Source organism: Callithrix jacchus, chromosome 12 (assembly GCF_049354715.1).
Source record: "Callithrix jacchus isolate 240 chromosome 12, calJac240_pri, whole genome shotgun sequence".
In the NCBI taxonomy this organism is placed as follows: domain Eukaryota; kingdom Metazoa; phylum Chordata; class Mammalia; order Primates; family Cebidae; genus Callithrix; species Callithrix jacchus.
In genome coordinates this window covers 100009742-100034650 of record NC_133513.1, presented here as the reverse complement: position 1 = coordinate 100034650, position 24909 = coordinate 100009742, and the positions used below count along the sequence as shown (strand labels likewise).

The window sequence follows — 24909 nt, the reverse complement described above, 5'->3', positions numbered from 1 at the left end:
GAAGAGGACAGATATTCCAGATAACACTTTTGGGTATCCGTTTTGAACAGAATCCCACAGGCCTACTCATTTTGAGTTTGTTCTGATTCTATACTGCAGTCCATTTACTACCTGCAATTCTAAAGGAAGGAACATTTTTATTTTAGAGGCCATTAGTGAAGTCCTAAGATGCCAAGCTGTGCATTTGCTTAGCATAAAAGGTAAAGACATTTGTCCTATTCATATCTTGTTTTTATCATTCTTGTCTGAGCAGAGTGAGTTGGATAATTTGAGGTAAAAGCACTTATCCCAAATTGACTTCATCTTAGTGGTCATTGCCTTTGTGCTCACTGCCCAGGAAGAAGGAGTGGGATGGTCTTGGCTCATTGAATTTTAGGTTCATATGTTTAATGCTTCTAAAACGCAATGAAATATAAATCTATATTTCACCATGATTGCTCCTTCCTTGGAACCCCAGAGCACGCACTCTGTTTGCAGCTCGTGTACTGGCATTTACTTTCCTTGTCTATCCAACAGACTTCTGTGCAGTAGCTGTCTCCCTAAGTAGATTGTAAGTTTCAAAAGGGCAGAGCTAGTCATGCCCCAGTGGGCTCAGTACAGCACACTTCATGAAGCGCACGCCTGACAGATACCTGCTGTTGGAAATACATGCACGGCCCATCTGAGCATGCCTTTGGCATTTCTGAAATTCTAGTTACACATTTTGATTGAATGGCATTTCCCGTGCTTGGACCGTTAGGGCATTAAATGGGTTGCCTGCTAGAAGGAGACTGCAGAACTGAACTATTCATCAAAGGAGAGAAACGGCAGAGTGAATGGGCTGTCTCTTTCAGCAGATCCTGAAACAGAGGTTTATTCTGGAACTTTGCAATCCGATTGAGATTTCTAATTTAGACAAGTTTTTAAAAATCCTAGCAATAACAATTTCAGCGGATCCGAACTCATATTTTTGTAATCATCATTATGTCAATAAAAATGAATGATAGGGCCTATGGTGATCCAGTGTACATGGTCCATTGAAAAATAGACACTATTCAACCCTTACTCAGCTGTTGCCATCAGGAGTTGGAGCCAAGAACTGCATGATTGTTTAGTATTTAAATAATAGTAATTTGAAAACCATAATTTATAATGACAAATCTGATTTTTGAAAAAAGGTTTATTTAAAAAAAATATAGACCTTATGTAATTGGCTACAGGCTAGATCTACAGTCTACAAATACAATTTACCCACTAATCTGTCATCATATATTTATGTGATGCTTAGGAGTTCACAATTGTAATTTTATTTAATATTTACAGCTGAGATATGAGCTGGGATCCTCTTCACAGATGCAACATAAATAAATAAATAAAAATAAAACAAGGCTCACATTGGTAAAGTGAGTTACCTAAAATTATATAGCTATTGAATAGCAGAGCTGAGCTGAGCCTAGAAGTTGGAACTTCTAGTTATTTGGTGTGATGTTCTTCCACCAAACCACACTATGACAAGTCTAGATTATTTTTCTTTCAGTTTTAAAAGTATTCTTTCTTATTAAAGTGTAACATATCCAGAAAAATGGAAAAATCATGAATTCACTGTTCAATAAGTTATTATAAAAGAAACAGTCCTATACAATCATCATGCCTATCAAGAGGCAGAAGACTCCTAGCATTCCAGAAAATCTCGTCCTGCTGTTGAAGAGAAAAGCTTTTTTTTTTCTTTATTACCTATTGCTACGTTCATGGCTGAGGCAACTATAATAAAAAATTGATTAACAAAGGAAAGCATACAAGTTTAATTAATATAAGTTTTATATGACATAGGAGCCTTCAGAAATGAGAACTCAGAGAACAGGGAACCCTTTCTATTTTTATGCTTAGGTTTCATTAGAGTAGGGAGTTGTGGAGAAGTGTGCTTAGACAAAGGGCATGTGATCTAATGGAAATCAACTAGGGGCATCTTAGCAAGACCAGTGTGTTCAGATTGTTCTCTGTGCCCTTGTGTCTCTATGAATGACATTCCTTTCCTCCGGGTATAGGATGGGCACCTGTCTCTTGAGAGTCTTATAACCTGCTTCAGAGGAAGATCAGAAAATTATTTTGTTCTGGGGTGTGGTGGCTCAGGCCTGTAATCCCAGCACTTTGGGAGGCTAAGGCTGGTGTATCACTTGAGTTCAGGAGTTCAAGACAAGCCTGACCAACATGGTAAAATATCATCTCTACTGGGAAAAAAAAAAAAAAAAGCTGTGCATGGTGGTACAGGCTTGTAATCTCAGCTACTCAGGAGGCTGAGACAGGAAAACTGCTTGAACCAGGGAAGTGGAGATTTCAGTGAGCTGAGATCATGCCAATGCACCTTAGCTTGGATGACAGAGTGAGATGCTGTCTCAACAACAACAAAGAAAACCCAAAATTAAAAATTGTAAAACTTAAAAAGTGCTTCTGTGGTCTGCTTCAGGGTAGAAGGTAAATAGATCAGAGAGTGACTTTCTGCTTTTGTTGTTTCCTCAAGTGTCAAAGTACTATATTTTGGAGAAGTGAATCCTGAACTCCATCACTGCCTTTCCCATTAACACTAACTACACTCCTGACTTCAACTCCGTAGATTAATGTTGCCTGTTTTTGTTCCATTTGTAAATAGAATTACACACTATTATTTTGTGTTTTTGTTTTGTTTGCACAGACTTGCAATTCTGAGATTGATTTATATGGTTGTTTCATGTAGCAGTAGTTTGCTTATTTTATTGCTTTACAATTTCTATTGTATGGATATTCCAGAGTTAATTTATGAGTTTCATGGTTTATGGGCATGTGAATTGTTTCTAGTTTTTAGTTGCTGCAAATAGTGCTGAAACAAACATTCTTGCACATCTTTTAGTGCTCAAATATATGCATTTTTGCTGGTTATATCTAGAAGTGAAATTTCTGAGTTGTAGCATAGGGGTGGCTTACTGTTAGTAGACTCTGCCAAACACTTTGGCAAAGTAGTTAATGCAATTTACACTTCCATCAGCTGTGTAGGAGAGTTCCAGTGGCTCCACATCTCACCAAGTCAGTATTTCCATGTCTTCATATTCTTGACTTGTCTAATGGGTGTGTACAGAATACCACTATGATTTTCATTTGAGTCTTCCTAAGAATAGTGAAACTAAACTTTTAAAAATTGTTATTAGCTGTTTAGCTCTTTCCTTCTGTGAATTTTTTATATATTTATGGTATGAGTCCTTTATGGCTTATATGGATTGCAGTTATCTTTTCCTACTTGATACCTTCCCTTTTCACTCTGCAGTTTCTTTTGATGGGTAGAGGTTTCCAATTTTAAAACAGTTTACCATGTTTTTGCTTTTATGGTTAGTACTTAAGTGTCCTATTAAAGAAATTCTTGTTTACTCCAAGGTCACAAACTTTTTTTTTATATGGTCTTTTAAACATTTCATTGCATTGTCTTATACATTTAAATACACAATCACCTGGAATTGATTTTTTTTTTTTAATGGATTCTCATTCTGTTACCCAGGCTAGAGTGCAGTGGCACAATCTCATCTCACTGCAGCCTCGGCCTTCCGGCTTCTAGCAGTTTTTATGTCTCAGCACCCCTGAGTCGTTGGGATTACAGGTGTGCACCAGTGTGCCCGGCTAGTTGAATTGATTTTTGTGTATAGTGCAAAGGATTCATTTCTTGATTTCACATATAGATGTATCCAGTTGAACCAGTGCCATTTATAGAAAAGGCCATCTTTTCTGACTATTCTACAGTGCAACCTTTGTCATAAAGTATGCATCTATATCTTGTGAGCCTATTTCTGAATTCTCTGTTCTTCCATATTTGTCAATTTGTCTATTCTTTCACACTATCTTAATTATAGACTTACTCAAAATATTCATTTCTGATAGCATAACTTTTTATTATTTATGACATTCTTAATGCTGCTTGGCCAGTTGTCTTTTCATGTTATTATTTATTTTTTTTGAGATGGAGTCTCGCTCTGTCACCCAGGCTAGAGTGCAATGGTGTGATCTCAGCTCACTGCAGCCTCTGCCTCCAAGTTCAAGCAATTCTCCTGCCTCAGCCTCCTGAGTAGCTGGGATTATAGGTGTGTTCCACCAAGCCCAGCTATTTTTTGTATTTTTAGTAGAGATGGGGTTTCACCATGTTGGTCAGGCTGGTCTCAAACTCCTGACCTTTGATCCACCCGCCTTAGCCTCCCAAAGTGCTGGGATTACAGGCATGAGCCGCCACACCTGGCCTTCATATTAATTCATAATGATTGCTAATAATGTATTTTTAAACATTTGTTTTATTTTAATAGGTTTTGTGGTATAGGTGGTTTTTGATTACACAGGTGAAATGTGTGGAGATAAAGTCAGTGATTCTAGTGTGCCTGTCATCCAAGTCATATACATTATATCCAATATATAGTTTTTATATTTAGCCTGTTTTGACTTAGGTATTTTATAGATGATAGTTGCTTCTGTGAGACCTTTAAAAATCTATTGCCTTTCATCAGAAATTATACAAATGGAACTCTTCTGATTCATCAAACGTTTTCAAGGGGATAATGGGGAAAGATTCCTTGCAAAACATCTGTCCCTGTTGTTGAAGACTATAGATCATTGGGAGAGCCAGGAGGCCATGTGTTGTATGGTATTATATTATTATCGTTTCCATTTTGAAATTATTTATATGGATATTGTTTTCATATGCAGCATATCAGTTCTCAGTAATTTAATTCCAGTAGAACTGTCACTGTCCAAGACAGGGATGTTTCTGTTTTGAGTCTTCGTAATTGCTGTCTCTATGGGTTGGAATGCTTTTCCCTGGGTTACTAGCATGCCTAACTCCCTCCCCTTTGGGAACTCCTTGCTCAAATACCACCTTCTGAATGAAACCTAAGAACCTCACTTTAAACCTCTTTGCCCTGCTCAATTTGTGTGTGTGTGATGGCAATAACTCATGTCACTTTCTGACATACCATACAATGTACTTACTGAGTAAGGCCCATCTATTTTCTATCTCTCCACAACAGCGGAGGTCTTGGCTTTGTTGACTAGCATATCCCAAGAGAAGAATAGTACCTTGTGCATAGTAAGTGCTCAGTAAATATTTGTAGAATAAGTTGAATGAATGACTTCCTTCATGGAATCACAGGGTTAAGCGTAATTGGTCTCTACCTGTGATTTAGGCATAGGGGACCCTGGTGAAAGGGTGTAGCTGCCCTAGTGGAATCAGTCAGTGTTTACAAGGGTCTAAGGAGCCTCCTGCAAAGAACTCATGAGATACTGATACAGTAATGTATTCTCTTAGTGGTTGCAAGGGAAGGATGAGATATTGATACAGTGATATATCCTCTTAGTGGTTGCAAGGGAAGGATGATTTTGACCATATTCCAGTCACAGTTGCCTATTCCTTCCTTTAGGAATTCATCAGCATCCTTAGAGGGAGAAAATAATGTGGTTTAACAACGTGTACATATCCAAACTTATCAAATTGTATGCAGTAAGTGTATGGGGTAAAAAAAATTTAGAACCTGGCATGGTGGCTTGCGCCTGTAATCCCAGTACTTTGGGAGGCTGAGGCAGGCAGATCATGAGGTCAAGAGATCGAGACCATCCTGGCCAATGTGGTGAGATCATGTCTCTACTAAAAACACAAAAATTAGCTGGGCTTGGTGGTGTGCGTCTGTAGTCCCAGCTACTCAGGAGGCTGAGGCAGGAGAATCGCTTGAACCTGTGAGGTGGAGGTTGCAGTGAGCTGAGATTGCGCCATTGCACTCGAGCCTGGCAACAGAACCAGACTCAGTTTCAAAAAAAAACAAATAAAAAATAAAAATTTAAAAAAGTGAAACTTGTTTTTTCTCTAGAAATGCTGTGAAGTATCTTCAAACTTGAATGTCTATCAGAATTATTTGGAAAGCTTGTTAAAACACAGACTGTTGGACTCCACCTCCAGTATACTTAAATTTTGAGACGGGACCAGACAATCTGCATTTCTGACAAGATCCCAGGTTATGCCAATGCTGTAGTTCCAGGGGCCCCACTTTGAGAACTGTGGCTGTAAGACTGCAGAATGCAAGGGAATTCAGTACCATTTTGACTGTGACATCGAGGAGGAAATAAGTATTCTGGCATTTCCTAGTTTCTCATTTTGCCACAGAAAACTTTGCAAACTTTGACACCTTGAAACTTTTTAACAGCTCTGAAGTATCCACAAAAATGAACAGCGGCCCCCACAGGAGGGCTGATGACTCCAACACTAAGCAAGGCCAGAAAAAAAGCGGGAAGATGTTTCCTTGCTCCTCTTCTGTTTTGTTTCTCTCTGCCTCTCTCTTTCTCTTTTTAAGTCATCTCCAAGAGTATCAAAAAATAACTGGGTGGGCCTTCTCTGCAGCAATCTAGAGATTCTAAATTAGCAGGAACTAGAGTCAGGAGTCACATGGGTGACTCATTTTTATAGACATTTGACCACGATAAACTTTAGAATCTTCAGCAACCTAGATCTGTATCCTTGTAGCATGAGGAGGTCAGGCACGTGGGCAAGAGGAGTCCTGGAGGGAATTTATGGCGTCATTGCACAGTGGATGTTTTATTTAATTCTGTCTTCCAACCACTGGCCAAGGGTAGCCTACAAGCTGAGGTGGTTTTGCATGCTAATAAATTTCCCTAAAGAGCTCTTCAGGTTTCATCTAGGCTTAATTACAATGTGTAAATACAAAGACAGCCCTGTTATTGATGTTAATCCTACTGATACTGCAGGAAAGGAGAGAATAGCAATGAAAGCAAATACAATGGATAATGGCTTTTTAGTAGCCTACTCAAAGAAAAAGTCAGTGTCTCCTGCTACCTATCTGTATGTGACTCCAGGCTAACTCAGATCTGATTGCCTTCCACTTGGAGGCAGGTTCCGTCTCAGTGGAGTTTCTGGCTAGATCTGAAACCTTTCCACACCATTTTTTTAAATTGTTTTTTTTAAATTGCATTTTAGGTTTCGGGGTACATGTGAAGAACATGCAAGATAGTTGCATAGCTACACACGTGGCAGTGTAATTTGCTGCCTTCCTCCCCTTCACCTATATCTGGCATTTCTCCCCATGCTATCTCTTCCCAACTGCCCACCTGCCCCGTCCCTCCCCTATTCCTCCCAACAGACCCCAGTGTGTAGTGCTCCCCTCCCTGTGTTCATGTGTTCTCATTGATCAACACCCACCTATGAGGGAGAACATGCGGTATTTCGTTTTCTGTTCTTATGTCAGTTTGCTGAGAATGATAGGCTCCAGGTTCATGCAGGTTCCTACAAAGGACATGAACTCATTGTTTTTGATGGCTGCATAATATTCCATGGTGTATATGTGCCACATTTTCCCTGTCCATTCTATCATCGATGGGCATTTGGGTTGGTTCCAGGTCTTTGCTATTGTAAACAGTGCTGCAATGAACATTCGTGTGCATACGTCCTTAGAGTAGAAGACATACATGAGACCAACAAACATGAAAAAATGCTCATCATCACTGGTCATTAGAGAAATGCAAATCAAAACCACATTGAGATATCATCTCACACCAGTTAGAATGGCGATCATTAAAAAATCTGGAGACAACAGATGCTAGAGAGGATGTGGAGAAGTAGGAACACTTTTACACTGCTGGTGGGAGTGTAAATTAGTTCAAACATTGTGGAAGACAGTGTGGCGATTTTCCACCATTTGTTTTAACTCATGCAAGATTTCTTGCTGAATTTCAGTGAAGCCTGGACTCAGTTAAATGTGACCCATGTTACCCGACTTTTCCTAGTCGTTTGATCCCTTGCCTTACCTCCTCCAAAGATACCTAAGGCAGGTGCATTTTAGTTTTGTGAAGGGAGCCTGACAGAAGCCTATGGGCAGTGCTCAGACTTCTATTTGTTCATTTATTCAACATTGATTAGCTACCAACTGTGTACTAGGTACTCCGCAAGCCCCAGGGATATGGAATTGAATGTTGTTTCCCCGACCTTAAGGAACTCAAGGGAGAAAATTGGACACATTGACGGATAATAGCAGGTCAAGACATGAAGTGGCATTAAGGAGACATGGAAGAGCAATAAACAACTCAGCCTGGAAGAGACAGGTGCAAGCATCTTAGTGGAGTTGATAGCGTGAGATGCATCCTTAGTATTTGGTAAGAGTTAGTTAAGGAAATGCAGAAAGAGAGGAACTTTGCCAAACTTGCAAAACATGTACAATGTTATAAATGTATAAAGATGGCGGGGCATGGTGGCTCATGTCTGAAATCCCAGCACTTTGAGAGGCTGAGGTGGGTGGATCATGAGGTCAGGAGTTCGAGACCAGCCTGGCCAACATGGTGAAACCTTGTCTCTACTAAAAATACAAAAATCATCTGGGCGTGGTGGTGAGCACCTATAATCCCAACTACTCAGGAGGCCGAGGCAGGAGAATCGCTTGAAACAGAAAGGCAGAGGTTGAGGTGAGTCAAGATCATGCCACTGTACTACAGTCTAGGTGAAAGAGCAAAACTCCATCTCAAACGAAACAAAAGGTATCCCATGCTATCTCGGGGGAACTATAGGATTCAGAAAGTGATGGAGGAAAAGGGTCACAGTGAGTTAGCAGACATTCTGTACCAGGTTCTATATAAAGTAGTGGTGGGGCATGTGGACACTAGAGGAGGAAGATGACCTGAGTTCCAATTCTGATTCTTCCATGAACTATTTCTGACACTGGACAAGTAACTTAACCTCTCTGTGCAGGTTTCTTAACCTCTTCATGTCTCGATCTTCACCTCTAAAATGAGGATGATGATGATATCTTTCTCATAGCTACTGTGAACACGAAATAGGTTAATAGAAAGTGCTAGCATAATAAAAGCTAAATGAGTATTAGCTATTATTATTTATTATTATCAAACACTTACGTATCATCTCCATTGTTTCCCCCGAAAGCCCTATGAGTTGTAAGCATCCCTGTTTGATTTTTTTTTTCCCAAGGCTGTTCAACCTCAGGACTTTGGCTTTTAATTATTATACTACACTGCAGTTCTGCAAGTCCCTGCTGACTTATCTCAAATGTCCAGCCAAAAAGTAGGGAAGAGGTGGTGTGTGAGGGATGAGACTAGATTGATACCCAAGGCGATTCCTTGAGGCTAAACCACAACTTGGAAAATGGAAGGAAAGTGTGAAATTGCAACTAAGCAAAAAGGTCCCCATTTTACTCTTAGACAAGGTCTTGGAGGAACTCATGAAATCAAAATCTGCAGTAACAGTTGATTCTACCTGTTGTCTGGGCATATTTGAACATGCTGTCTTCAGGGAACTGCTTCTAATATTAAAAATTACTAAAGGACAAAACAGTAAACATATTTGTGGGCTCTTTTTGTTCTTTTAGAAATGAAGATCTCCTTATTTCACCAGTCCTTATAAATATAAATTTGTGATATCTCAATGTTTAAACATACCACCTTGTGATCCAGTGTTTTATACCCCAAAATATTCCAAGTATGGCAAATTAGCTTGTTCTTTACTTAGGACCTCCAGGACAGCCTGGGGATACAGAACCCCACATGTAGTCAATGGCTTTTGGTGTTTGGGGAAGTTAGATGAGTGAGGAGGAGATTTTTAAGGTGAAGGTAAAATTTTCTGTCTGATCTCTTGTATTATCTGACAAATCTCTAAGCATCTCATTGGTCCAGCTTTGCAAGAGGTAACTTTGTCAAGCTCTTTGGAGCACTGGAATTCTGCAAGGAGTTATGGATAGCTGTGAGCCACCTTGTGGCTATAATGGTTGAACAAGGGTCCATGTAGCATCTAATCGAATGATCATTGAGTAGCTTGCAGGGCAGAGGCAAAGACACAGCATTTACAAGAGAAGGAGAGCAATTGTCTGAGGCTTGCATGAATTTGTGTTAAAGAGACAAACATGCTTTTCTCCCTTTTATGTGGAAGGTCTTGTTTCTTATCATCTGCTCTTGGTGAGTTTAATCACTTCCTTCCATTGCAGATTTTCAATTATTCCCCCATAGGAGGCGGCATTGGCATAAGAAGTGAAAAGTGCTTTGAGAAATATGAACTGACAAGCTTTTCATGCTGTAGCTAATGCTCTGTGAAAGGGAGAGTGGGTCTAAATCAGACCCAAGAAAGAGGACTTTGCTGTGTCCACAGCCAAAAAAGTTAAGAGGTCCATAAAGGAAGCTGCTATTTATCAGTCACCTGTCAAAATAACTTGATGATTAGGACAGAATTATTATTATTTTCTTTTCTCTTGAGGTTCCTTTCCTCTTGCTCATCCCAGTGTGTGGGAATTGCTTTCATCCATCTAGGCAGATGCTACAGTGTGTTGAAGAATAACAAGGCTTGGCTCCATGTGGTTCAGTTGACTTAGACATTTTCTGGTGGGGCATGTGAAAAAAAATCACTGTGTTCCTATCTCAGTGGGGGGATATCTGGTTTGAAAGCTCTGTGAGAGAAACAAAAATTATCTGCAAGATATGTTCATTACAGCGGAAAAGAAGCCGTGCAGGAGAACTCTGCCAGTAGACACCACAATTGCCCCCTGTCTCTATTGGAAACTGCTTATGAACTTTGTCTTACAAAAGGAAGGGGACAGCCAACGTGTTCAGAGATCTGAGGCCTCAAAATGACCACAGCCCCCACGGTTAGCTCAGTTATTCTATCAGCTCCTACTCAACTCTCCTGAGTTGGGCTGATAGTCCAAGTTTTGTGCTTTGTGCATAAGGCAAAAACCTGATACAGCTTGACATCACAAAGCTGTGGAGAAGCACATCTGCAGGAGAGATGAACTGAGTGATGGATATTCACCGACGCAGGGTGTTTAACTGATAGCGTTTTCTTTTCCATAAAATGGAAGAACTCATTCAGAGAAACGACCAAAAAAAAAAAAAAAAAAAAGTTATGCCTAGTTACGAGTAAGTAACTAGGCCTCAACTCAGTGGAGCGTGATTAAGCGTGGCTGGGATTTTCTTTCATATTCTGTCCTGCAGAGCAACTGTTTGAAAAATTTTCTGGCCCAGTGGGTTTTCAAACTTATTTAGCAGGGAACCAATTTCATAAATGAAATCTTTTGTGAAATCTCTCCTACTCCATCCTTCAGAAAAGATTAAAACAGCATTTCATTTAACAAATGTGCTTACAAACTCCATAGCTTCAAATATTGAAGTTATTTTGATGAGCAAAAATTTGAAAACAGGTGTGTGTATGACTATAAATAATTTTAGACATATGTTTGATGCAGTGATTATCTTAGTTTTTCCAGAATTGAGACTATAGTGGCTTCCATACATAATGTCACATCCTAAGTTTTTCAGCAGTTCAAATTTCAATCTTAAAACATACTTCAAGTTTTCTACTCGTCTTCTTTCCATATTGAATCACTACCAGATACACTTCTGAGTTCCTACTTGTTACCCTCCTGTGTTTCTTTTACTTCGTGGCTTATAGTACATAGTCTCTCCCTGTGCAGGTGTTCTTTTGTAGCTCTGATAATTATTTCCACTTCTCAATAGGGGAAAGTGCCATTTAAAGGAAGTCAAAAAACAGGTTTCTTAATAAGTCTAACATTTTTGTCAGAAAATACTTTTGTGCATATTATGAGATTGTGATATTTTCAATCACATATTTTTGAAAATCTTGCATAATTTGCTGCCTGCCTCAGCAACTACATGAAACAGAAGAATTGATCTTGCTTTATATATTGAGTACAAACTCAACTTTGAATGTCATTCCCATCACTTTATCCATAGTCCTAAGCTCAATAACATTGTGTCCTGTGTTATGCTTTTTCTGTGTACTAAAATCTATATTCTATTTTAAGGAGAAACAAAAAGTGTAGTTATTTCTCTTTTCAATGTAAACATTCATGCTTGCCCTTCATGTTGGTTGGAAGAGCTCAAGACTTCAGTTAAAACATCTGGAACTCTCTGCCCAAATAATTCTAAAACGTCTATAATTTATGAACAGTATACATTGCATTATCTAAGAAACTGTAATTGAAGATGCCATCTGAAAAAGCTACTCCATGCAATACACAAAAACAACCTGATAATATTTGGGGAGTAGCTCTTACAGGGTCACAATATTTTACAGTTAATCCTATTATTTTTTCAACATCTGTATGCAGATGTCACTGCATTTTTGCCATACTTGATTGTGTACTTAAAAAACTAATTCAAACGCTTCAGAATTTTTGTTATGTAAATGTGGAATAATTTAACCAAATAACAAATCTTTCTGGTATCTCTGTATGACCACAGCTTACCAAAGCAAGCAAAATAGAGAATTATAATAACCACGGTTAAGCGCTTGAATTCTGATGGTCTCATATAACCCAGACTTAAGTAAATGTATCCAATATGCAGAATGCACTGTGTTAGCTTAATCGCTGAAATACATTATTAAATATTGTTTCAATTGTACCTCTTAACACAACCTAGTCATCAACCTACTTATTGCAATGACAATATTACAGGCATTAACTTTTTGTCTGTTGTAGATACGTCTTCCTTTCATGTGATGAAACAATTTATCTGAAATGCTACAACTGCATTTTAATCAACATGTTTGAATTATCTTTGCATGCACTTTTAAATAACATTTACATGTTCAGTTGTGCCAGAGAAAATTTAGAATGTATATTTGAGTTTTATGTAAAAATGACCTTGTGACTTGGTAGAACACCATTTTGCAAAATTGTACTGCATAAATTACATTGAGGGCTTGGACTTTTAGCACCTTAAAAATTGAAACCAATGAAATGCTTATTGTACTGTCTTTCTGAGTGGCTTTATGAAAAATGCTGGCAGCACTATTCTCTATACTATTAAAGTTGTCATTAGCACTAGATGAAAAATCATATCATGTTAGTATAGAAAAAAATGGGTTGGGCACAGTGGCTCATGCCTGTAATCCCAGCACCTTGAGAGGCTGAGGCAGGCAGATCAGAAGGTCAGGAGTTCGAGACCAGCCTGGCCAGCATGGTGAAACCCCATCTCTACTAAAAATAGCAAGGCATGCACGTACCTGTAATCCCAGCTACTTGGGAGGCTGAGGTAGGACAATTGCTTGAACGTGGGAGGCAGAGGTTACAGTGAGCTGAGATCGTGCCACTGCACTCCAGCCTGGGTGACAGAGAGAGACTCTGTCTCGGGCGGGGGAAAAAAAAACAACTGCTCTCTCGTTTTGAATCTAATTGATGTTATCAGTCTAATTTTTAAAAAAATTTATAAAACTAATGCTCCATTTCTAATGTGAATAATTACTTAACCTACAATAAACAAATAAATCTTAGTTTAGACAGCATACGAAACACTTTATAATATTATCATAGGAGGAGCTAAAATTTAGTTAAGTACTGAAATTCTAGCAGAATATGTTGTATATTTATTACTTTGGCCTTTTGGCTAAGATCAAGTGAAGTATATGTTGTATGCTCATTTGTTACTGCACAGCTATCATGTAAACATGATGCAGGTCTGAGCCTTGCATGGTATTCAGTTGGATGTGTGTGGCATAGATGTGCTGAAGGTCTTAGTGTATTTTCTGCTAGAAGGCTCATGTGTAAAGAACACACACAGACACGTGTGAGTTTTTACAATGTTTTCTAAAGATCCATTCAGAATGTTTCGCTTACCTATTTCTGTGTTACCAACCACCTTAAAATTTTATGGCCTCAACCCCAACATTTCTTTATTTTGGTCATGAATCTTCAACTTGGGCAAAACTTGGCAGTGGCAGTTTTATGAGGTGTGAACTAGACAGACTCAGCCGGGGATGGAGAATCTGTTTTCAAGATGGGTTACCCACATGACTGGTAAGATGGTGCTGGCTGTTGCTGGGAACTCAGCCAGGGGACTTCTTTATGCTTCGTTAGGATCTGTCCAAAGAGTTCCTTGGCCTTCCTCACAGCATGGCAGCTCGGTTTTAAAGCAGAGTTCCAAAAGACAGAAGTGGAAGCTGACAATTTGTTAATGCCTCATCTGGAAAATGGCACGGTGTCACTTCTGCTGCAGTCTATTGTCAAAACAAGAGCCTGTACCAGTTTAAAGGGACAAGATACAGACACCCTTTTGCCCTGGGAGGAGGTCAAAGAATGTGTGACTGTCTTTAATCACCACACCCAGTTACCACCTTCATAGTCAATGAAACTTTGGAAGAAATTTCAAATGATCACACAGGGAATGCAGAGGAAGTTTTAGACCAAAGTTAACACAAAAACTAATTACTACAAAATTGAGAACAAACTAGATGCTAAGCATAGGTCTAGTTGGGACACGGAGATACAAGGAAATGACTTAGAAAAATTAACACTTTATCTCTGGAATGCCAAGATTTGCTATAAACACATTGGAGTATGTAAGTTTGTTTAATTATAATCTTGAAAATGAAACTATTAAATGAAAATAATAGAATCTGCAGTTCTGCGAGATGTACTCTGAAAGTTACTGTTTTCATGTTGTCTTCTTTCAAAGTCCAATTTCTCTTGCCTTCCAGAAAGAAATAGTTCTGAGTTTCTACTTGTTACCGTCCTGGGTTTCTTTCATTTCTTCATTACTTATATTAAATAGTGTCTCCCTGTGCCACCTATTCTTTTGTTGTTGTGATTTAATACACTTATTTTTCCTCCCTGTTTTCCTTCTTTCTTTCATTGAACAGCTGCTTTTCTAGTACCTGCCAGGTGCTAAGCACAGGGCCAGCTGGGATACAGACACGCAAGGATGTAAGAGTTTTTGGTCATCCACATCCCCTCTCCCCTGCTGCATTGTTCTACCACCAGGACCTTGAATAAGGATTATGGTATGTGAAGGTATCGATAAGTATGTGTTGAATATGTGAATGAGAGTTCAGTCTTGGAATAACTCAATCTAATAGGAGAGACAGAAAGAGATAAACAAACCCGCTGTGCTGTGTTATGTATTAAATTGGATAGTGCTGGGAAAATACGAAGGGGAGGTGGGTCAAAATGCAGCCTAAAGTTTACACACCTCAGCCCTGAACAAATTACCACAAAACCAAGGATGGGCAATTGATATAATTTTCCATCATGATAGTATAGAAATTGAAATATTTATGGATTCTAAATTCTAGGTTCTCATCTCATTTAGATAGTTATAGTTGGGTGTCAAAAAACTTGAATGAAAAAATGGGACCAAAATCTTCATGTAAATTTAATGTCAGAAAATATGTGAGGATCATATGCCAATTTTTATCATTTTAAAATATTGTCCCACCTCATTAAATAAAATTTCCCCATGATTACAACAGTGAAATATTCTTATTGTAGAAAATACGTAGGGTACAGAAAAGTACAAAAAAGGAAAATTGTGCAGAATTTTACCAAGAGATAATTATGTTAACACTTATTTTAACGGACATATAATATGTAGGTATTCATATGGAAAAAAGGAGGAATACAATTTTTAGAACACAATGCTTTTGCAGTTTTTAAAATAATACCTGTCCATTAAATTTTTTTCTTCAGCCTTTATTTGTGAAATCGTTTTCAAAAAACCATGATTTCTCATATCTTCATTATTCCACATTTGAAATTTCTGTATTTAGATCAATCTCTCTCTGGTTTTTAAAGTTTATTTGGTGTTCAGCTCCCCACCACCGCCACCGCCTCCCCCCCACCACTCCACCTTAAGAGACAAAGTCTCTTTATGCTCACTCAGCCTGGAATACAGTGGCACCATCATAGCTCACTGCAACTTCAAACTCCTGGACTCAAGCAATCTCTCACCTCAGCCTCTAGAGGTGCTGGGATTATAGGTGTGAGCCATCATGCCTGTCTTGGCTTTTCATCTTCTATTATAAATATTGCTGTGATGGGATTCCCATATGCACAGATCTTTGACCATATCTCAATTATTTCCTTAGAATTGATTACTGTAGCTGGAATTTTTTTTTAGCTGTGAACACCGCAGGGCTCTTACTGTGTATAGGCATATTGTTTTTCAGTGGTTTGCATTAAAATATCTTTCCATATTGGCAGGCAACTGGAGAAAGTTTCATCAGGGCTGGATGACTTGCTGTTTGTTTTGTTTTGTTAGGTCGCTGCTTTGGCTGTCTTTAGAAACTCTCTTTCACATACACAGACAGGCCCACCCCCACACACATATAAATTCCCATATTTATGGGAATTTATAATTCTGTTCTTTAAAAATGCCTCAACTATGGTGCAGATGAAAAGTTTTACATTTTTAATGATGCCAGCCCACAACCCAAAGCATGGACCTATAGAAGAATAGTATAAGGAGAGCTTTCCGGAAGAGTAGACACTTCTGGTAAATTATGAAGTTTAATCAGGAAATGATACTTTTTTTCTGTGTCCCCACCCAAATCCCACCTTGAATTGTAATAATTCCTATAAGTCAAAGGTGGGGTCAAGTGGAGATAATTGACTCATGGGGGTGGCTTCCCCCATGGTGTTCTCATTGTAGTGAATGTCTCATGAGATCTGGTGGTTTTATAAATGGAAGTTCCCCTGCACAAGCTCTCTTGCCTGCCACCATGTAAGACGTCCCTTTGCTCTTCCTTTATTCTCTTTCCTGATTGTGAGGCCTCCCCCTGCCATGTGGAACTGTGAGTCCATTAACCTCTTTTTCTTTATAGATTACCCAGTCTTGGGTATGTCTTTATAGCAGTGTGGTAAAGACTAATACATGAATCACCAAAGAAGGGAATTGAAAAATGATTATAGACACCTGTTTAAAAATCCAAACTTGGATATCAGGAGTTATTACATACAATTATTACTTACAATGCCAGTAGTAGTCTTTGCTTTAAAAAGGGATTTTCTATGGATTGCTTTTGAATCATAAGTTTCTATCATAATATTTCCTGCCTCCTCCCTCTTCCCAACTATTCAGGGCCATGTTAATGATGTAACGGGAGGCACACTAGTCCTGAGCCAGAGGTAGGATCCCCTCTGTGAGATGCCTTCATCTCAGGCAGCCTCATTCACAAGGCCAGAGACTCCATCCAGAATTAAACTGACACTTCAGATAATGTCATTACCCTAAGGATTTCAGTACTTCATGATGGCTCATTTTGATGGCTAGATTTTTACGTCTGAAACAGACACTAGAATCCATTTGATTCAGTATTCTCCCTTAGGCATCTATTTAAAAGATTAATATTCTTATTGTATGAGATAGCTTAGAGGAAGTGAGTCTCTGGATTACTACACACATTCTCTCTTATGGGAATTTATCATTCTGTCTATATACACAACACATGCATACGTTGGCTATACATAAATATACATCATGTTCTTATATTCTTACCCCCATTGCAAGGATGCTGATGTAAGCTGCATATATAATACTTATGCTGCTATGTACCTAGTGTAGAACAACTTTTTTTAATTTTTTTTGAGATGGAGTCTTGCCCTGTGGCCCAGGCTGGAGTACAGTGGGGCAATCTCGGCTCACTGTAACCTCTGCCTCCAGAGTTCAAGAGTTTCCTGCTTCTGCCTCCCACGTAGCTGGGATTACAGGTGTCCACCACTGCACCAGGCTAATTTTTATATTTTTAGCAGAGACTGGTTTCACCATATTGGCCAGGCTGGTCTCAACCTCCTGACCTCAGGTGATCTGCCTGCCTTGACCTGCCATAGTGCTGGTATTACAAAGTATGTGAGCCACTGTGCCCAGCCTAGAACAACTTTTCAGAGTAATGCGTGGGCCGGGTGATAGGAACTAAAGCTGATTTCTGTAGGACTGTCAGTCCTCTAATGGAATCTCAGTAAGAGCCCCCACCTTGAATGATGCATGCCAGCAATTAGTAGGACAAAAGGCATTTGGCACTTTTACACCTGTGTTTAAAAATAAGCTTTGTTATTTCCTCTAGGTTTTCAAATCAGACTTGTTTCATTATAAAGAGACAACTGTGGATCCTTCTGGTTGCCTCTTGGTAGACACAGATGACTTTCTCTATGTGGAATGTGGCCTGGAATTTCTGGGCATGATTATCTTAGTTTGTGAGTTTGCAATTCCAGCAGACATGCATTTCATGTAATACAGCATTTTCAGGAAAGCTATGCTGTGTTTTCTTACATTCTTCCAGGTTTTTGCAGCTATAGGAATGAGAACTCATTAGCTATAGTTTCTGCTTCTCTATGTGTTATGTGGGTTGGAGACAGTTGCTCACAGTGAGAGAGACAAGGCATCTAATAGCCCAAAGACTGGCGGTTTCTCATAGCTTCCTGAATTAGGCTCAGGTAGGAGCTTTCCCAGGGTCCTATTCTGACCCAGTAATTAAAGGAGACTGGGAAGAGTCACTCATTCCATAGTTATTTTTAGTTCCAATATAGTCTGACCTTACTCAGAATTATTGAGAGTGATATTAGTTTGACTTAATGAGAAGCATGAAAAATGTAACATTTTAAATTGAAACATGGCTTTATTACTTGGGGCTATATTCAAAACCACAAACTAATAGCTTAACACCTTTTGTGGTGATGCTCCTGGGCCCACTTTAATGAAGAGATAAGGATGATTTTTAATTTGCTCAGGGCTGTTCTTCTCTTTGGCATACAAATTCAGTGGCCTTCGCTGTGTTCATTTGCTGTGTAACACATTTTTTTAAATTTATATATTCTTGTTTTTTTTCCTTTGGAATCTAAATGTGACACATTACTACTCTAAGAAGCCAAAGGAAAAGAAAGTACACGAACAAAGAAAAGTTAATAAATTCCTTCTCGTCCAATTCAAATCTCACATATAAGCAATAACAACAGATTGGTATGAAGCCTTTTAGAGCAGGTTTAACTGCCTTTGCCAGAGGACACAGTAGATGCTTAATAAATAGCTGTTAAGCTGACTTGAAGCAAATACCTGTTTATACACAGTTTATTTCAGCAGGGCGCGGTGGCTCATGCCTATATTCCCAGTACTTTGGGAGGCCGAGACAGGCAGATCACCTGAGGTCAGGAGTTCCAGACCAGCCTGGCCAACATGGTAAAACCCTGTCTCTACTAAAAATACAAGAATTATCTGTGTATGGTAGCACATGCCTGTAATCCCAGCTACATGGGAGGCTGAGGCAGGAGAATCTCTTAAACCCGGGAAGTGGACGTTGCAGTGAGCCAAACTGGCACCATTGCACTCAGCTTGGGCAACAGAGACTCCATCTAAAAAAGAGCAAAAGTAAAATAAGGCCAGGCACAGTGACTCATGCCTTACTCCCAGCACTTTGGGAGGCCAAGGCGGGTGGATCACCTGAGGTCAGGTGTTCAAGACTAGCCTGGTCAACATGGTGAAACTGAGTCTCTCTAAACATACAAAAATTAGCTGGGCATGGTAGTAGGTGCCTGTAATCCCAGCTACTCGAGACGTTGAGGCAGGAGAATCGCTTGATCCCAGGAGGCGGAGGTTGCAGTGAGCCAAGATCATGCCATTGCACTCCAGCTGGGCAACAAGAGTGAAAGTTCATCTCAGAAATATTAATTAATTAATTAAGTAGTTTATTTCTATCTCTTACAATGTCATATTTCTTTCCTTCCTATTACTCCTACCCCAGACTGAACCCCCACGTCTTTGCTTACAAATAGATTACTAAAAAGGCTTCTATATCAAGCTTCCCCACCAGCAAATTTGACCCCCCTCTGTTCTGAATATGATGTTGGAGTAATTGTTCTGAAACGGGCCTCGTCCTGCATTTCGCTGGGCAAGAACCCTCCCATTGCGCTCCTCACTCCTAAAGAGGTAATGACGCTTCATTGTGGAGATCTTTACATCTGGCACCCATCCAACATAACCATATTTTCTTCGCAACATTCCCTGTCACACATCTTAAATTCCAGGCAAACTACACCTTTAAAAATGCCTTGTCTACACTCTGCCCCTTCCTGCCTCTCTGCTTATTTTTATGCTGAGCTTCATTTTGGGATTCAATTAAACATTAATTTTAAGGAGTTCCTGTGTTCAAGACTTGGGCTAGTCCCTCCGGAGGTTAGACTGGTAGACATTAGGAAAATATTTTTATTAGCCTTCAAAGCAATGTGGCAAGAGGTCAAGAAATTTATATAAAAAAACTCTCATAACATGATCTCTGTTGCATCTCCCTCTGTTTTTGCTTCTACAAATCACACCCATCTTCTAGTATTCCCTCAAATGATCGCTGATATCTTCCTTTCCTACCCGTCCCTAAACTGGCATTGCCCCTCCCCCTCATCCCTGTCTCATACTTCATACTTTGGCCTCATATTTTGTTGGGTCCATATGTTGAAGACTATCTTAAATATATGAGAATTGTTTATTATCTTGTATTTATTTGCTCAGTTTTGCCTGTACAAACTAATTGAAGCCTATATTTTATGTAAGCCAGGTGTTAGCTGGAAGCATACAGAAATTCAGGTTTGGGATAAAATTGACTCTTGTACTTAAAGATCTTCCCAACATTTCAGCCAGTTTTATAGGGAAGGATGGGACCGTGTTCTCAGGACCATTTTGACATCAACTGCTGGGTGTGCACTGCACACAAGAAGGTATAAACTTTTCTGTGGTTTCTACAGTAACGTTTTTAAAAATCATGTATTTCAAATCATTGTTAGTTTGCAGACTTAATTTCTCAGGGGAGAGGGTGAGGTGGTGTCACTTGAAGCACAGTTTTCTGCCCTATCATAAGGGAGTTCTCTCCTTCCTCCTCTTCTCTGCTTCCCTCCTCACTTGGTTCTTTCTACCTTGCCTCTAAAAACCCCAAACTTCCTCTCCTGTGATGCGTGGCCCAGCTGATATCTGCTGAGATCTTTTTTCTTCAAACAAACAAATGAAAAAAAAAAAAGCAAACCATGATGCAGGATATATTTTCAACCAAAATCAATGTTACTCTTAAGAAGAATTCTGGTATCATTTGTTAGATAATAAAATTTCCCCTATCCTGTTACACTTGAGAAATCCCATTTTCATCATGAGGAAGTAAATTTCAGCTCAGCCCTTGGCTGAATTTGTAAAGCCTGAATTAGGGAGGTATAATCTGGAGGCCAGTCCCTGATTTGGAAACAAGAATGGCTCAGAAGTCCCTGAAGCTAAGTTATTGTTTGCCAGAGCCAAGCTTCTGCTGGTGCAAATGGAAACCGTTTGTCTTGTAAGTCAACTCAAAGTGATTTCTCCTCTGACAAAGTGAAGACACGAGAGAATAAATATGTACCCTGAACTCCAGAATCCTGTTTCTTCTGTGTAATTTAAGGCCAGGGACTAAGCACATTTTCTTAAATGAAACAAATGGTGCTATAAATGGTAATAGAAACCATGCATCTTCACTTTTTGATGTGGCTCTGATGAGCTCCAGTTAATGAAACAGGACACAGCAGATGCAAAATTGTCAGAGTAGAAGACGGCAAATGGGATTCCGTGTGAAATACAGACTTTAGTGCCTGGAGATCTGATCTTAGAGAAGACAAATGATGTTTGCCTGTTTGTGTGTGTGCATGTGTGTGCATATGTATGTTTGGTGGTGGCAGTGATCTATGTATATGCATATTTGTCAGGGTGTGTGTGTGTGTGTACATGAGTGTGTATGTGTGTCTGTATTTAGCAGTCTGCAAATGCTGGGCATTACCTGTTTTTTTTTTTTTTTTCCTTTAAACCTGAATTATTTAAATCTCTATTTTAATGCAGGCTCTTGGAAAGGCATTTTAGGACCTGTCATCATTTGTCAAAATGTGGTACTTTCGAATTTTCTTACCACTTACTTCTGAAGAATTAGAGTCACTGCTGACCAACCTCAGATCCTAAGAATTATTCAGCACCAAACTTCTATAGTCAGCAACAAATGGGAGAACTCAAAAATAATACAAGGACATGCTTCTTAATTGCTCATTTATTGTCTTTGCAGTCTAATTCTACTCTAGAGACGGTTAGCTTTACTAACCAGAAATTCATCTTTGCAAAGTCCTAAACTTTTGGAGCCCAGTGTATTAGAAAGGTTATTTTTAGAAGAGATAAAACCACCAGTTATTTAAATGAGGTAATGGTGTGTGTATATGGTAGGGGGTTAGTTTGGAAACATTTCCTGCCAAAGAATAATTCAGTTTGATTTACTGGCGAATGAAAGAGGATGGCATTCTGCCCTTCTCTTAATGTAAAAAAGATAATAGTGATTTTGCATTAACTGTGTATCTGAAAGTATCCAATACAGCTTATTTTTATTCCAGGTCAAGTTGTCAGGCTTTAAAATAGTTTAAGACTGGCTGTCATATTAAAGTGCACCTTTAAGAAAAGGAATGTGAGATGAAATTGTGCCATTTGCTCCATTACCCCTACCCAGGTCTCCTTGCAAAAACAAAATGTGCTTCTTAATTGAACATAAAAAATATGAAATAAGCCAGAGGCTGAGAATCCTGGTGATGAGGAAGGCCATTGTGAATGACCCCAGTAGTTCAGGTAGCCAAGCCAGCTTTCTGAGTGCTGTTATTTTGACATGGCCAAGGCATGGGCTTTCAGAAGCTGAGCTTATTCCTGTAGCTATTGTTTTGCATGAATAGTTCTATACTACCCTTAGCTCAGGCACTTTTAAATAAGCCCGCAAATTATGTAAAAGCAGTGGATATTCACATGTGGATGTATGTATTAGAATATGCTTATGAAATTATGGGCCTGACATTATTCCCATAAGGAGGCTTTGTGCATTAAGCTTCTGATCTTCTGTTCTATTTGCAACGTTGCTCATCTGTTGCATTCAACTGAGGTCTTCTCAATTAGAAGCAGACAGTGAACGCATCTGCTGAATCTGAGAAGTAACCAGAAAATGTGTTCACGAATGCAAAGTCCTTCCTCTTTCCTTTCCCTGTTCATGCGCTTGCCGCTTGGGGAAGTGGGCATTTGAGAAGGCAGGTTATTGGAAGGTAGTGGAGAAGGAGCTTGGGAGACAGTGGAGAAAGAATGCAGTTTAGTAGGGTGGAGAGAGATGGTTCACCAAGGAGAAGCACGGTTTTGAATTTATTTACTGTCTTTTCCTTTTGTTCTGCAAAATGGTCAGGTTATACTCTTACGCTTTAATCCACAGTGTCTATAGAAACATTTCGGGAAAGCTGTTAGTAAAGTAGTATGTAATTCTCTCATTTTTGATGGCACTTGGAAAGATTTCCTCAATAAAGGAAACTCTCTTGTCTCATTTATAGTGTTCCTTCAGATGACTTGGAACATGGCTACTATTTGGATGCGTATAACATGCTTAGAGATGAGGTGAACTGGGCAGTATTTTACTGGGGGCTGAGTTGGGGAGGATTGTTCTGTGGGCAGCATAAGTAATTCAGTCAGATGTAGTCTAAGAGAAAATCAGTTGGTCCAAATACGAGAATCTGTGACAGCAGTGAAGTTTTAGGAGTATATCAAAACTGCAAGCTTGGGAAAATGAGTTGTAAGTTCAGAAGCAGTGACAGTCACAGAGACACAGAGGTGAGGGCAGGCATACAGTGAGAGGCTCAGTGTAAAAACTAAAAGCAGGGTATGGGCAGAGTTCACCAACTATTTGTAAGACACCCACTGTGGGCCAGACAGAGTGCTGAGTCTAAAGGTAAGTAATTCATAGTTCTTGCCTTCAGGAGAGTTAACACTACCAGGAGAACGAATAGCAGAGAGTAATTTTATGTGGTACCTGCCTTGTAATTGCAGCGCTATATGTAAGGGCTTAAAGGACCAGGCTAATCTGGTGCAGCTTTATAAAGAAAAAAGGATGCAAAAAAGAATGTTATGCATTCCTCCTACCTCTTTCCTTTTCCCTAAATGAAAAGAAAATCCAAGAAAAAAATAGCAATGAAAATTGAGTCCCATATGTTTCTCTTGTGATTTTAAACATATTTCCTTTCATTTTTAGAAAACATCATGGATATTACTTTATAACTGCAAGATAGGCACTAAGCAACATTTCCTGAGTATTGGAAACATTGAGTTTAAGTCCCTTACAAATTGGGCTTTATTATCTTTCCAAAGAATATCAGCACTAATCACACTGTGCAGGTGACACTTGCTGGTCATGTCATCCAGAATGATCACTACTCTTTTTGCCTGCTGTTGTATCACTGTGATGCCTCATTTACAAATGGGAAAATTGTAGGGCTGAAAACAATATGCTTCTGGTTTTTTGGTACAATGAAAGCCAAGTGGTGGTCAGGATGATGTCTGAGAGAACTTGTGCTTGTGACTTTAATGTGCAGTTGTAACTGATTTCTAAGCATCTTGAGGTCCAAGCTTGAGCTCAAATAATTCACTGGTATAGGGAGAAAATGTGCCTCGGTGGAAATGGATACATTGTCTTTAGCACACCCTTCTGGTAGTTATCCGATTTATGAAAGCTATTTGATAATTCTTTAAATTGTAGGTGAATGATAGCAGTGCAGAATAATCTTTAGCTATAGACAGACAAATTCTGTTCCATCCTATAGAATCTTAGTTGACTGCCCTGACCCCAGGTAGTTTTGCCTGCATTTGTACATTCATTTCTACGTTCTTTTAATCTGTATAAAGTGGTGCTCTTTGAACTTCTCTTTGACTGGTCACAATATTTGTCAGGTTCCCTTGTTATAAGTAAAATCTTTAACCCATATCCTTTTTATGCCTGTATGAGAATCATGGTTTTGTCTTTTTTTTTTTTTTTGAGATGGAGTTTACTCTTGTTACCCAGGCTGGAGTGCAATGGCACGATCTCGGCTCACCGCAACCTCCGCCTCCTGGGTTCAGGCAATTCTCCTGCTTAAGCCTCCTGAGTAGCTGGGATTACAGGCACGCGCCACCATGCCCAGCTAATTTTTTTGTATTTTTAGTAGAGACAGGGTTTCACCATGTTGACCAGGATGGTCTCGATCTCTTGACCTCGTAATCCACCCGTCTTGGCCTCCCAAAGTGCTGGGATTACAGGCTTGAGCCACTGCGCCCAGCCGGTTTTGTCTTTTTTCAAAAATTATCTTTCAGCTTTGCATT

At 39.3% G+C, this 24909-nt stretch overlaps 1 protein-coding gene across 6 annotated transcripts in view; it reads left to right on the top strand.

Moving 5' to 3' along the window:
* The window catches only part of SORCS1 (sortilin related VPS10 domain containing receptor 1), a 613910-nt gene that overhangs the window by 156090 nt on the left and 432911 nt on the right, over positions 1 to 24909 (top strand). The window contains exon 1 of one of the 6 annotated variants that reach the window (XM_035269026.3): positions 14677 to 14782. The exons of the other annotated variants lie outside the window; for them this stretch is intronic. Coding sequence (XP_035124917.3) covers positions 14780 to 14782 — 3 coding nt within the window. The 5' untranslated portion in view covers positions 14677 to 14779. Of the gene's footprint in view, positions 1 to 14676; positions 14783 to 24909 lie in introns of those variants that run through there. 6 annotated transcript variants of the gene reach the window in all.